This window comes from Macaca mulatta, chromosome 15, assembly GCF_049350105.2.
Source record: "Macaca mulatta isolate MMU2019108-1 chromosome 15, T2T-MMU8v2.0, whole genome shotgun sequence".
Classification (NCBI taxonomy): domain Eukaryota; kingdom Metazoa; phylum Chordata; class Mammalia; order Primates; family Cercopithecidae; genus Macaca; species Macaca mulatta.
In genome coordinates, this window is record NC_133420.1 from 23,462,733 (window position 1) to 23,477,037 (window position 14,305).

The window sequence follows — 14,305 nt, forward strand, 5'->3', positions numbered from 1 at the left end:
GAGCCTCAGTTTCTTCACCTGTAAAATGGGTCTCCCTTCACCAACTTCACAGGGCTACTGTGAGGGTTAAGAGAGCAGGGGTTTCTGCGCTCCTGTTTCCGGCTCTAGAGCCGTATCCTCCAGGCTTAGACCAGTGCCTCGCACACAGGAGGCCCTCAGGGAAAATCTGTGTAACGAATGAAGGAGGCGCTCAGTGGGGCACCCTGTGCCGTAGCCCTCAGCGAGGGCGGGACCTCAAATACAGCAGACACCGAGATATACAGGTAGAGTTAAGGAACGGAGGTGTTCAGGAAGCAGCCTACATAAAGGACCCCGCGCCCTGCCAGGCACCCACCAGGCTGCTTTCTCACAACTCGGAGTGATGTCAGCTATGGTAACATCCCTCTCAGGTGCCTCCCGTTCTCAGCCCAGCCCGCTGGGACGGCAAAGCCCCCATGAGAGGCCCCTGTGTGCGGGGCTTCCCCTCACCTCCCTCCCAGGCTGCTGTGGGGAACTGGAAGTGGTGCTGGGGCTCACGTCACTTTCCACCTAGGTCCCTGACCCGGGTGCGTGTGTGTGTGGTTGCTGGACAGCCTCCCTGCCTAGGGAATACAGAGCGGTCCAACTTCCTCAAGGGGCTGCCCCTGAGGACCCTGCAGGAGCCATGGGAAGCGTCTTCCTGGGGCTCAAGGGGCACTTGGGCTCCGGGCGGCTCCTGGCGGGTGGCGCGTACCTCGGTGCATCACCCGGCGTGAATGCATGTGCTCCACGGCGCTGCACAGCTGCACGAAGTACTTCCACACTGTCCTCTCCGGGATGAGCCGCTTCTGCTTCTTAAAGTACTGCAGCGGGGGAGACAGGCAGAGGGATAGGCCCGGGTGAGCGGGCTTGGAGGTGGGTGACCACAGGGCACTGTCTCTGTCTTTTCCCCAGTGGGCAACTGGTGCCTGGCACGGGGGAGGGAGTGGGGATTGGGCAGTTGAGAAACAACAATAAGCCCAGAACCAAGAGTGATGTGTCCACGCCTCTCCTTCTACCTGAATGGCACTCCGCGGCCACCCTGTCCCCACCCCGAAAGCTCCGTGAGGGCTAGACAGGCCTGGTGTGTCCGAATGGCTTTGCTGCATGGACACCCAGATCAAATATGCTGAAAGTGGCCCTCAACTACATTTTTCCAGAACCTCTTGGACACATCCCAGACAGGGTGTTCCTTGCAGGACTGAAATGGTGTGGACTCTCCCTGTCCCCAGCCCCAACCTGGCCCAGGAGGGTGGCACCCAGGACACATGTGGTGGTTAAATCACAGCTGCTCCCACCTCCTTGGAACCAGCAGATCTCAGTGCACTGGAATTCTTTTTTTTTTTTTTTTGAGACGGAGTCTTGCCCTGTCACCCAGGCTGGAGTACAGTGGCGCAAACTCGGCTCACTGCAACCTCCGCCTGCCAGGTTCAAGCGATTCTCCTGCCTCAGCCTCCCGAGTAGCTGGGATTACAGGCGTGCGCCTTCATGCCCAGCTAATGTTTATATTTTTAGTAGAGACGAGGTTTCACCATGTTGGCCAGGGTGGTCTCAAACTCCTGACCTCATGATCCACCCGCCTCGGCCTCCCAAAGTGTTGGGATTACAGGCGTGAGACACCGCGCCTGGCCCCGCACTGGAATTCTTAACAAACATGGCGAGAACCTTGAGGAAATGGGCTGGACACGTTCAAATGGAACCCGGGGTCACTCTGCTTCACTGCCTGGGAAAACATATTTAGTGATCCAGGAAGAAACCAGAACAAAAGGCCCCCAGCCACACTGAGTGAGCCGTACGTAACAGAAGGTCCTGCAGAGGGCAGGCCCAGAGCATGTGACAGCCACGGTTCAGCTCGAGACGGGGGTGGCTCTCGGATGCCAGGCCCATGGCGGTGGGGCAGGACTTCACCAGCTACCTGCAAACCAGCTTTTTGTTCAGGGGCTTTTTGCTTCAAAGCAACCATCTTTCCCCAAAGCAGGCAGAGGCGGTGCTGTGGGCCTGATGGTCAGGGCAGCTGCTCTGGTGCTGGGAAGCTGGGAACTGACCAGGACACACTGGCCTGGGAAGGGGCGTGGGTGGAGGAAAGACCTGGGCTGGCACTTTCAGACCACCTGCAGGGTGTGGCCACCACGCTGCGCCTAAGAGGGAGGGCTGGGCCCATCTTACAGCCAGGGAAAGAAAACTGAGGGTCACACAGAAAGAGGCAGAAACACAGCTCAACCCCACCGAGAAAGCCTCCCACCGAGAAAGCCCAAGCCCTTAGTCCACTTCTTTTTTTTTTTTTTTTTTTGAGATGGAGTCTCCCTCTGTTGCCCGGGCTGGAGTGCAGTGGCGTGATCTCGGCTCACTGCAGCTTCCACCTCTCAGGTTCAAGCAATTCTCTCGCCTCAGTCTCCCGAGTAGCTGGGGTTACAGGTGTGCGCCACCAGGCCCAGTTAATTTTTTGTATTTCTAGTAAAGACGGGGTTTCGCCTTGTTGGCCAGGCTGATCTCCAACTCCTGACCTCAGGTGATCTGCCTGCCTTGGCCTCCCAAAGTGCTGGGATTACAGGTGTGAGCCACCACGCCTGGCCCCCTTAGCTCACTTCTATTAACACCAGTAACCATTGATATGGGAGACCGAGCTCAGAGGTTCAGAAACATGCCCAAGGTCACCTGGCACCCAGCTGGGACCCAGGTCTGGGTGCTTCCCACAGTGGGACAGTCGCAGGCAGGAACCCCTGGCCTCACCATAAATCCCCTCAAGGCCGTTCTGAGGTGCAATTCTGGGAGAACCTCTCTGGTGAGCCGTCCCAGGTGTCAGCACAGACCCCAACCCCGGGCCACCTCCAGGCCTGTGGCAGGCCAGGCTGGGATGTTATTCACGCTGTGACGTGAGTGAATCCTCATTACAGCATTTAAGCAGGGATGCGCATGGCCGAGAGTGGTGATTTTCTAAATGTCACGTCCTATAAGCACTGTCTGACATTTCGCAGGGAGGTGCAGAGTCTCTGGTGGGTTCTGGGGCTAAGGCAGCTCCTAGCTTCACTCTTCCTCATAAATAACTCGGGCACCATGGCTGTGATGGCGCAGCTTAGCCCTTGAGGCTGCAGGCTCTCGGGACACAAGCCCTGCTGCCTGACAGCCTCTGAGGCCAGTGGAACGACCATGCGGTGGCCCCTGTTCCTCTGGAAACCCAGAGGTGTCCTGAAAGCAGGCAGAACCAGGGGGACCGAGCTCCCACCAAGCCCCAGACACTGTGCTGGTATGTTACAGATGAGGAAACTGAGGCACAGGGACCCGCCCGAGGCCATCCAGGAGACGTGTCTTACTCGGGTGGGTCTCTGCACTGCCAGGCCTCCCCTGTTGGCAGCTGCACCGAGCCAGCTCTGCAGGTGAGGGCCCCTGAGCTGGGTTGGAGGGAACAGGAGCAGGCAGGGACACTGGGGGGGAGAGGTGGGGGCTGTGGTAGGGGGAACTATGCCAGGGGAGGAGGAGGGACCCAAGGCATGGCGGGCCAGGTGGCTGCTCAGAAACTGAGGCCACACCTATCCTAGACTCAATCCCGCTGGGTTTATGACTGACTTGAACCCTGAGCCAGTGTTGGCTCTGGGGAAGCCAAGGAAGCGGTGAAGAGGAAGGGGACACCCCCTCCCAAGCCTGGCATAGAGGAGGGATGCTGGATAGAATGCCCCCACACCTCCTCTTCTCTCTCTGCTGAAGGAGACTGCATCTGGCCTGGGTTTCCCACCATGCTCCCTCCAAGAGTTCCCAGGGACAGGGTGGAAACTGAGGCTCAGGGAAGAGGGATTTGCCCAGCCTCAGCCCCCCATCTGCCTGTCTGACTGCAGGCCCACTCCATGGACTGAGAGGCCACAGTGTCTGGGCTCCACTGGGGCTGAGAGGGTGAGGCGTCCTCTCCATGGGCTGCATTCCCGTGTTGCCACACGGGAGAGGCCTCTCCTTTACCTCCTGCTCCTCCTCTGTCCCCGCCCTCACCTCTTCTACCCAGCCTCCAGTCTTTCTTCTAGAACACAGAGCTGACCATGTTTGTTCCCTGCCATGAATCTTAGGAAGCTTCTCTGACGTTAGGGCTTGGTCCCGGATCCCGAGCCTCGAGTGAGAGGCCCTGCATGATCCGGTGGTTTCCATCTCAGTTCCCCTTTCCCTTTCCCATCCCTGCTGGACCATTCCTGCTTCTGGACAGCCTGCCTCCCCTAATGGCTCAGCTCAGTGTCACCTCCTCCAGGAAGGCTTCCCTGACTCCCACAGGCCCTGCACATGGCTTGTTCACACTGGCTCCTAACTACTCGTTCGAGGGTCTTCCTGTTAGAATCCGGGATCCCTGAGGGCAGTAGCCATGCCGGTGACATCCCTAGTTCTTGGCACGAGGGTGACACACGGTGGATGCACGATGCTTGTGTGTTCAGCAAGGGAATGTGTGAAGGAGAAACAAGTAAAGCGGGGATGGGGCAGAGGAAGAGCTAAGACATGATCTAGCACATCTGTTCCCACCAGGGATCTGTGTGCAGATTAACATCCCTGCAAAGGCATTAATATGTCAACGGAAATGTAAGAGCAGGTGATAACAGCTCAAGTAATGCCACTTCCCAGTGATGCCTATATTCCTAGGAGCCACATTTCAGAAGAGCACCAAGCAATTGCTCAACCCCCAATGCCTGATGGGAAAGACAGAGAACCCACATCCAGCCCCATTTCCAAGCGCGGCTGTGAGTAGGGTAGGCGCTCGAGCGGGGGCCCAGCCTCACTTGGGAGCAGACAGGCTGCATCCAGAGGAGAGAGGTGATGGGGCCACAGCAGGGCCCCAGGGTCAGAGGTCCAAGCCAGTAGGGATGTGAGGACCTCCACTAAGGAACAGTGGAGTAGTGGCTGAGGGTTTGGGCCTGGGGGTCAGGCAGGCCTGGGGGCCTCCACCTAGAGGCTTAGCTGCCTTGGGCAGGAGACTAGACCTCTCTGAGCTTTGCTATCTGAGGACAGCGGGGACTTGGTGAGGGATGCGTGAGCGTACTGTGCTGGGTGGTGGCTGGCAGGAGGTGCTGCTCTTTCACTGAAGCTGCAGTGGTCCTGGACAGCAGACTCACGGTGGACCCCGCCCTGTGCCCTGGGCAGCGGGGTGAAGCAGGTGGAGAGGTATGTAGGGGTGCGGAGCACGAGCCAGCCCTGGCGCTGAGCCTGCCCATGTGACTCGAACGATCACTCAATCTCTTGAAGACCCCAGGCCTGGGCGTCAGCTGGAACATGGAAATGGAGTTCCCCCTCTAGGGCTGGGGAAGTCATCTTGGACCATGTCCACCAAAGGGTCCCAGGCCAGGAAGAGACCTGGGCCACAGGCATGGCTCTGTCCCCACAATGCTGGGTATCCTCAAGCAAGTCTCTTAACCTCTTTGGGCTCAGTTTTCTCCTGTAAAATGAGGTAGTGGGATCTACAAGACGCTTTCCCAAGAGCTGGGGTCGGACCAAATAGGGTGCTGCCCCTGCTCCTTCTATGAGACAGGAGAAGTGGCTCACGTGCCTGCGGACAGGCTGGGGCATGGGGGGTGGCCAGAGGGGTTCCTTCTGCCCATGGCTGCCCCCTCCCAGCCACCATCCTGTCTTGGCGCCACCTTGGCCTTGCTTTTGCACATGGGCTCTTTTGAGCTGGGCTTCCCTGAGGCCAATGGAAAGAAAGAGGCCTCCAGCAACAGCAGCTGGGGACGGACCCTGAGCGGCCCTCACCAGACCGCAGCTAAGGCCTGTGGGCATCCGCAGGGGCGCCCAGGGTCCCCGGCGGCCGCCTCTGGCTAAGGGCAGAGCATTGTAGGACTGGGCTGAAGGCAGATTGCCACCTTTGGCTCCAGAGCTGTGCAGCCCCAGCACCCCCACCCGCCAAGTGCTTACCTTGATCATCTGTGAGAGGTCCCCCGCGTCGGCCAACTCCAGCACAATGTTCAGCTCGTTGTCTTCGATAAACGAGTCCAAATACTTGATGATATTTGGGTGGTTCAGTTGCTGCATGAGGAGAGAAAGAGGGGAGGGGGCACCAGTGAAGACGGGACAGACCCAGCGCCTGCCCACCACCGGCACCCTGCTGGCACCCGGTCGGTCACTGAGGCCCTGGCATTTGCTAGAGAGGTGGGTCCCAGGGAAAGAAAGGCCTGTGCTGGGGAGTCAGGAAGGCCTGGGTGACACTGGGAAAGCCAGCTGGCCTCCCCGAGGGTCAGATTCCTCATCTGTAAAACTGAAGTCATGTTCCTCATCTGTAAAACTGAAGTCATGTTTGAAGCCTAGTTGTGAAGACGACACAGGTCAACACTCTTGAAATGCGTACCAGGGCAGCTGCACAGAGCTACGTGAGACTCAGCATGGGCTTGTGGAAAGGACTCTCCCCCTCCTCCTCACCAACCAGACCCTGAGGGCGGCATCGGGCCCCACCTCTGTCCCGGTGCCCTGTGCTCAGACACGGCCAGCCTGCAGGTGCTCCTCAGAAGGATCGTCTCCTCCCTTCATCCTTCCCACTCTCTCAATCCCTGACCTGTCTCTTGGGAAATCATTTTTTTTACAAAAATATTTTTTTGTAGAGATAGGATCTCACTATGTCGTCCAGGCTGAAACTGAACTTCTAGGCTCAAGCGATCCTCCCACCTCACCCTCCAGAGCAGCTGGGACTACGGCTGCACGCCACCATGCCCGGCCCTTGTGAAATCTTGAAAAAAAATCCCTGGAGGCATGAGAGCCGCCCAGCTGATTTGCTCATGCTGAGACCCTGCCTCTGTCCTTCGCACCATAGCCTGCATGTTTGCTGCAGTGGAGCACGGAGCTGGAGCATGGAGCAGGACAGAACGGTGCCCCTCTGGCTGGAAGTCAGGCCCTGCTAGGCTAAGAGGAGCCCCTGGCATCTGTTCATAACAAAGCTGACTGTTTATATCGAAGTGACTCCAGGATTTGAGAGAGCAGAGGGGACTCTGCTCTCTCAGATCCTGCCCTGGTGTGGGTGTGATCAGACTAGTCCAGACACCAGCCGACCACCAGAGGCCGATAGTGAGCACATTTCCCAAAAGGCCCGGAAGTGGCTGGAAGAAGGATGCACTGTGCCCATCCATGGATTCTAAAATGAGGGGAGCCTGGGCAGATGTTACAGAGCCATGTAAGCCCCTATTCATTAATTCATTCCCCAAGCCAGCCCCCCATGTGTGGACCCTGGGGGGCCACAGCAGGCTCAGCCACTGGCCCCAGCTCAGGTCCTTGGGGGCCAGAGTGGGCTCAGCCACTAGCCCCAGCTCCTCCCCATGTGTCCGTCCTCTCACCAGGTCCCCCCAGAGACTGATCCCTCTCTGCTATGGCGCCCACTGCCTGTCCGAGTCCTCAAGCCCCTGCTCTGGACCAAGGTCTGACCCTGAGGTGGGTGTGCTGGCCCCTGCCTGCCCCCAGCCAGGGCTCAGTAAACATCCAGACACCACTCCAAGGAACCAGGCACCCTGCATACCTCTGGATACAGGTGCGGCACATTCAATCCTGGTTCCCAGGGGTGGCTGGGAGGGAGCCCTGTTGCCATCTTAGCAGCAGGCTCCCCTGTGGAAGCACTTTGGTCAGTAACAAATGTCGGTAATTTACACAGGGTGACTGGACTTCAGAAGGTGGCACACAAAGCAATCCTAAGCAAAAAGAACAAACCTGGAGGCATCACATTACTGGACTTCAAACTATATTACAAGGCTATGGTAACCAAAACAGCATGGTACTGGTACAAAAATAGATACACAGACCAATGGAACAGAATACAGAACCCAGAAATAAAGCAGCACACCTATAACCACCTGATCTTCAACAAAGTTGACAAAAATAAGCAAAGGGAAAGGACTCCCTACTCACTTAACTGGCTAGCTATATGCAGAAGAATGAAACGGAACCCCTACCTTCCACCATATGTAAAAATTAACTCAAGATTGATTAAAGACTTAAATGTAAGGCCTCAAACTATAAAAATCCTAGAATAAAACCTAGGAAATACCTTTCTCAACGTTAGCCTTGACAAAAAATTTATGACCAAGTCCTTAAAAACAATTGCAACAAAACCAAAAGCTGACAAGTGGGACATAATTAAATGAAAGAGCTTCTGCATGAAGTGATCAACAGAGTAAACAGACAATTGACAGAATGGGAGAAAACATTCATAAACTATGAATGTCCAGAATCTATAAGGAACTTAAATCAATAAGAAAACAAACAAACAAACAAAAAACATTAAAAAGTGAGCAGAGGAGGCTGGGCATGGTGGCTCACACCTGTCATCCCAGCACTTTGGGAGGCTGAGGTGGGCGGATCACTTGAGATCAGGAGTTCGAGACCAGCCCGGCCAACATGGCAAAACCCCATTTCTACTAAAAATACAAAAATTAGCCAGGCATGGTGGTGGGCACCTGTAGTCACAGCTACTCGGGAGGCTGAGGCAGGAGAATCGCTTGAACCTGGGAGGCGGAAGTTGCAGTGAGCTGAGACTGCGCCACTATACCCCAGTTTGGGTGACAGAGCGAGATTCTATCTAAATAAAAATAAAAAATAAGTAAACAGGCTGGGCGCGGTGGCTCACGCCTGTAATCTTAACACTTTGGGAGGCTGAGGTGGGCGGATCACCTGAGGTCAGGAGTTCAACACCAGCCTGGCCAACATGGTGAAACCCTGTCTCTACTAAAATACAAAAATTAGTCAATCATGATGGCGGGTGCCTGTAATCCCAGCGACTCAGGAGGCTGAGACAGGAGAATCGCTTGAACCCGGGAGACGGTGGTTGCAGTGAGCCAAGATCATGCCACTGCACTCCGGCCTGGGTGGCTGAGTGAGACTTTGTCTCAAAATAAATAAATAAAAATAAAATAAAAAGTGGGCAGAGGACATGAACAGTAATTCTTCAAAAGAAGACATACAAGCAATTAACAAACACGAAAAAATGCCCAACATCACTAATCATCAGAGAAATGCAAATCAAAACCACAATAGGGTCGGGCGCAGTGGCTCAAGCCTGTAATCCCAGCACTTTGGGAGGCCGAGACGGGCGGATCACGAGGTCAGGAGATCAAGACCATCCTGGCTAACATGGTGAAACCCCGTTTCTACTAAAAATTACAAAACACTAGCCGGGCGACGTGGCGGGCGCCTGTAGTCCCAGCTACTCGGGAGGCTGAGGCAGGAGAATGGCGTAAACCTGGGAGGCGGAGCTTGCAGTGAGCTGAGATTCAGCCACTGCACTCCAGCCTGGGCCACAGAGAGAGACTCTGTCTCAAAAAAAAAAACAAAAACAAAAACACAATAGGCTGAGTGCAGGGGCTCATGCCTATAATGCCAGCACTTCGGGAGGCCGAAGTGGAAGGACTGCTTGAGCCCAGGAGTTTGAGAACAGCCTGGGCAATATAGTGAGACCTTGTCACTAAAAAAAAAAAAAAAAAAATTAGCTGGGCTTCGTGAGCAGGCCAGTAGCCCAAGCTACTTGGGAGGTTAAGGCCGGAAGATCACTTGATCATGGGAGGTTGATGCTGCAGTGAGCCGTGATCACACCACTGCACTCCAGCTTAGATGACAGCGTGTGCCCCACTCTCAAAAAAAAAAAAAATTACAATGAGATACCGTTTCACATCAGTCAGAATGGCAAGTACTACAAAGTCAAAAAATAACAGATGTTGGTGAGGTTGCGAAGAAAAGAGAACACTTGTATGCTGTTGGTAGGAATGTAAATTTGTTCAGATACCATGGAACGAAGTCTGGAAATTTCTCAAAGAACTAAAAATAGAACTACCATTTGACCCAGCAATCCCATTACTGGGTATATACCCAAAGGAATATAAATTGTTCTACCAAAAAGACACATGGGCTTGTATGTTCATCACAGCACTATTCATAATAGCAAAGACATGGAATCAATCTAGGTGCTCAGAAATGGTGGGCTGGATAAAGAAAATGTGGTACATGTATACCACGGAATATCATGCAGCCACAAAAAAGAATACAAGTCATGTCCTTTGCAGCAACATGGATGCAGCAGGAGGCCATTATCCTAAGAGAATTAACATAGAAACACATCTATACTGCATGTTCGCACTTTTATAAGTGGGAGCTAAATCTTGGGTACACATGAACATAAAGATGGAAACAGTAGACATACTGGGCTCTACAAGAGGGGGTAGGAGTGGGGCAACGGCTGAAAAACTTCCTATTGGGTACGATGTTCACTATCTGTGTGACAGGATCAGAGGCTCAAATTTCAGCATCACACAATACACTCTCGTAACAAACCTGCATGTGTACCTTCTGAATCTAAAAGAAAAACGGAAATTTTAAAAAGGTGGGCCAGACGTGGTGGCTCATGTCTGTAATCCCAGCACTTTGGGAGGCCGAGGCAGGCGGATCACCTGAGGTCAGGCGTTCAAGACCAGCCTGGCCTACACGGCGAAACCCCGTCTCTAAAAAAATACAAAAGTTAGCCGGGTGTGGTGGTGCACACCTGCTATTCCAGCTACTCGGAGGTTGTAGTGAGCCGACATCGCGCCACTGCACTCCAGCCTGGGTGACAAAGCAAGACCCTGTATCAAAAAAAAAAAAAAAAAAAAAAAAAAAAGAAACAAAAGAAAAGAAATAGGAAAATCCTTTTGCCCAGATTTTGTGTTGAGAAGGCCGTCCTGCGCGAACACTGGCCATCGCATCGCTGCCCTCAGCACACATCACGCTCCATAGACATGTTTTTCAGTTACCAAAAAAAGTGTCAAAGCAAGTGAATGGCAAGTTGAAAGTGCTTTCAAATCTCTAAGACACGACCTATGGCGTGGACAAGCTGCTACCAGGATAAATGGGAACACCCTGCTCCTTCACCCTCCTCTTGAACTTCACCTCATGATGTTACCAGGAAATCTCACACCCTCTCAGGGAGGACTCCCCAAAAACTGCCCAGGTCATCGGCAGTCCAGGCATGACAGTTTCTCTAGCAAGGGAGAAATGAGAGGGGTTGGGTAGGAAGTAAAGCCCCATCAAGGAGGTGCTGGTTCCTGGGGAGGGCAGGAGGGAGGCTCCTCCCCCATTTCCCTACAGGTCTGAGGGCAGGGGGTTAAGGAAGGGCTCCCTTAAATGCCCAGGTAGTCGACAAAGGCACAGGCAGAAAGAGGCTCTGGACATCCATTGGGCTAAATCCTCAAGGTCCAGAGAGGGGAACGGATCAGCCACGGGTCCACAGCAGCAGGGGCTGAGCTGAGTCTAGAACCTGGTCCACACGGGGTCCACTTCACAGCCTGTGGCCTCTTGGTGGGCCCAGGTGGGTCTGGAAGGGGACACACTTGGGCCAGGGACAGGGAAGGTGCTGCAAAGACGCAACGTGGTTGGGCCTTGCCTGGCTGTGGTGGTGGCCAGAGGGAAGGGAGGGAGAGCTGAGAGTAAGGGTCCCTGTCCTTTGAATCTCTGCCATCAGGGGCTCTGCTACAAGCTCCAGGCCCTCTCGGATGTAACACAGAGTGTCTGTCTATGATCTGTCTTCCCCACTGGGCTGCATCCTGGTGTCCAGCATTCAGTGGTGCTCAGAAATTGCACGGAATGAATGAACACACTTCTGTATTCCACACGACCCGCCTTCTTGTGCCACGCTTGGCAGTGGTGCTGACAAGCCCCCTGCACTTGAGAGGTTTTGGGTTTGGGTTCTTGGCATGAATGATATAATATGTCAACCAGTCACCCCTCCGAGAACCACGTTTCCTTTTGTTTTTTGAAGGAAGCACCTCGGGCCCCGGCACATCCTGTTGACTTCCCATGGGCTACCCGAGGAGTGGGGCCCGTGTTCTGGAAAGTGGCTGGCGTTGGCGGGCAGAGGTGGTAACCATGATAACCGGGCTGCCTTGGACAGCGAGCGTACCACACACCAGTGCTGCCCTGAGCTCGTCAGACGTGCTTCCTCACTGACTTCTCCAGCATGCCTGTTGTCATCATGCCCCCTTTACAGATGAGGAAACTGAGGTCCTGAGAGGCCCACAGCTGGCCCGCAGCCACACAGCTAGTGAGCGAGGGGTGTGTCCTCTGAACCCAGGCTTGATGCCTTTGGCTGCACCACAGCCCTGGGGAAGGGGCAGAATCCCCTCCGCGGCCAGGTGGGCTTACGCCAGGCTCAGGCTCCTGCAAGGCAGGAGCTGCGATGGCACATCTGTGTGACCAGGGACCAGACCAGGCTGTGCTCAGCATGCTCACCTGCGGGTTCCCTCACTTGGGGAGAAAGGCATGCAAGGTGGGGAGAGGGCAATGGGTGATCAGGGCTGGGTAAGTGGCAGCAAGTTGACCATTACTTAAACATTTAAACAATGCTTTCGAGGGATATTTTTTGACCTATAATAGTTAGCGGTAAGGACATCTCCTGTCTCCAGCCTTGACTCCATCACCCGCTGTGGCCGGGGGCCACCAGAGCAGGCACTCACAACTCACACCCCGCCACGGCCCCCCAGCTTGCAGCCACTTCAGGGGCTCCCCTTTGGTTCTGCGTGTGTATCTGGCGCTGCCGCCATGTCCGGCTTTCTGTCTCCCCAACCTCCCATAATCCACGCTGCTGCAGTGCCTGGAAGCAGGCTCACTTCGGCCTTCCAGATTCTGGGATGGTGCCCCGGCCTCTGAAAGACCCGCTCAGGAAGTGGGTTTCCCCGGGGCTCCTGGCCCACCAGTCAATCTGCATCACCCTGGAAGGTCACCATCTGCTTCCCCACCAGCCTGGAAGTCCCCAAGGGCAGGGCCAAGGCCTGAGAAAACAGGGTAGGGTGTGGTAGAATCAACTGCTAATCTGAAATTCTGCAGCTGTGGCTTCAGCAGGCATCCCTGCCACCAGCAATCCCACTTTGCTGGAAACTACCGAGCAAATCCAGTATGTTTCACTGGGGGCCGGGCGCAGTGGCTCCTGCCTGTAATCCCAGCACTTTGGAAGGCTGGGATGAGAGGACTGCTTGAGGCCTCAGGAGTTTGACACCAGCCTGGGCAATATAAGGAGACCTCATCCCTACAAAAAATTAACAATGTGGCCGGGCGTGGTGGCTCACACCTGTAATCCCAGCACTTTGGGAGGCTGAGGTGGATGGATCACCTGAGTTCGAGACCAGGCTGGCCAACATGGTGAAACCCTGTCTCTACTAAAAATATGAAAATTAGCTGGGTATGGTGGCGGGTGCCTGTAATCCCGGGAGACTGAGACAGGAGAATTGCTTGAACCGAGAAGGTGGGGACTGCAGTGAGCAGGGATTGTGCCACTGCACTCCAGCCTGGGCAACAAGAGTGAAACTCCGTCCAAAAAAATAAAATAAAATAAAATAAAAAATAAAAATTAGCCAGGTGTGGTGGAAAGCACCTGTGGTCCCAGTTACTTGGGAGACTGGGGCGGGAGGATTGCTTGAGCCCAGGAGCTTGAGGCTGCAGTGAGCTATGATCATGCCACTGCACCCCAGTCCAGGCAACAGACTTTGCCTCTTCAACAACAACAACAACAACAATAAAAACCAAAGAAAAAGGCTGAGAGGAGAGACGGAAAGAGGATGAGAAAGAGAAAAAGAGGGAGGCAGACATGGAGACAGAGGCAGAGCCAGAAAAGCTGCAGTCTGGATGTGACCCCCACACTGAACTCCTCCCCTGGCTGGCCAAGCCTGGTCCACAGAACACTGGGAGGCAGGGTCAGGGCTGCCCTGGGGGGAAGGACTTCTATGCCGGGTACTGCCATGTACAAGCAGGAGGGGCGTCCAGCAAGGAGGAAAGACCCCGAGGGCTGGGCAGAGTGATGAGGCAGAGGCCGCTCCTGCCTGGCCATGAGAAAACTCACCAGCCACTGCCCCTAGAAAGCCATCGTCTGCGAACTTAGCAGGGGCTGCGGATTCCTGGCACCCAAGGGCAGTGATGGACATGATGTGGCCTAGCCGGTGCCCCAGAACCTCCCCGAGGACGCGAGGTTCCCACTCAGCCCCGGGCACTCACCTTCAAGAGGCCGATCTCCTTGACGCAGTCTTGCCTTGCCTTGGCATCCATCATCTCAAAGATCTTGGGCGGGAGGAAAAAGAGAAACAGAGTGGTTACAATCTGTGTCCAGAGCCCCTGTAGGGGGCTACGGGGTCTGCTTTCCAGTCCCGGCTCTCCCACCTCCTCACCGAGGGACCCCCCGCACCCCAGCCCCTGTAAGGTTTACTCACTGTGGGTCCCCCAGCACTGTCCCACCACAAAACCCATCGTGGCACTAAAGAATCAAGACAGGGAGCTCAGGTGAGCCCCTCCCCAGAAGATCGAGAGAGAGGGCCAGGCATGGGGGCTCAAACCTGTGATCCCAGCACTTTGGGAGGCT

General features: G+C 54.9%; 1 protein-coding gene across 5 annotated transcripts in view; it reads right to left on the minus strand.

Moving 5' to 3' along the window:
- NEK6 (NIMA related kinase 6) overlaps positions 1 to 14,305 on the minus strand; it is a 97,133-nt gene that overhangs the window by 25,357 nt on the left and 57,471 nt on the right. For all 5 annotated transcript variants that reach the window (XM_015116870.3, XM_015116871.3, XM_015116873.3 and 2 more), the window contains exons 4-6: positions 13,945 to 14,007; positions 5,875 to 5,985; positions 713 to 821 (exon numbers count right to left, since the gene is read on the minus strand). In XM_015116870.3, coding sequence (XP_014972356.1) covers positions 713 to 821; positions 5,875 to 5,985; positions 13,945 to 14,007 — 283 coding nt within the window. The remainder of the gene's footprint in view (positions 1 to 712; positions 822 to 5,874; positions 5,986 to 13,944; positions 14,008 to 14,305) is intronic.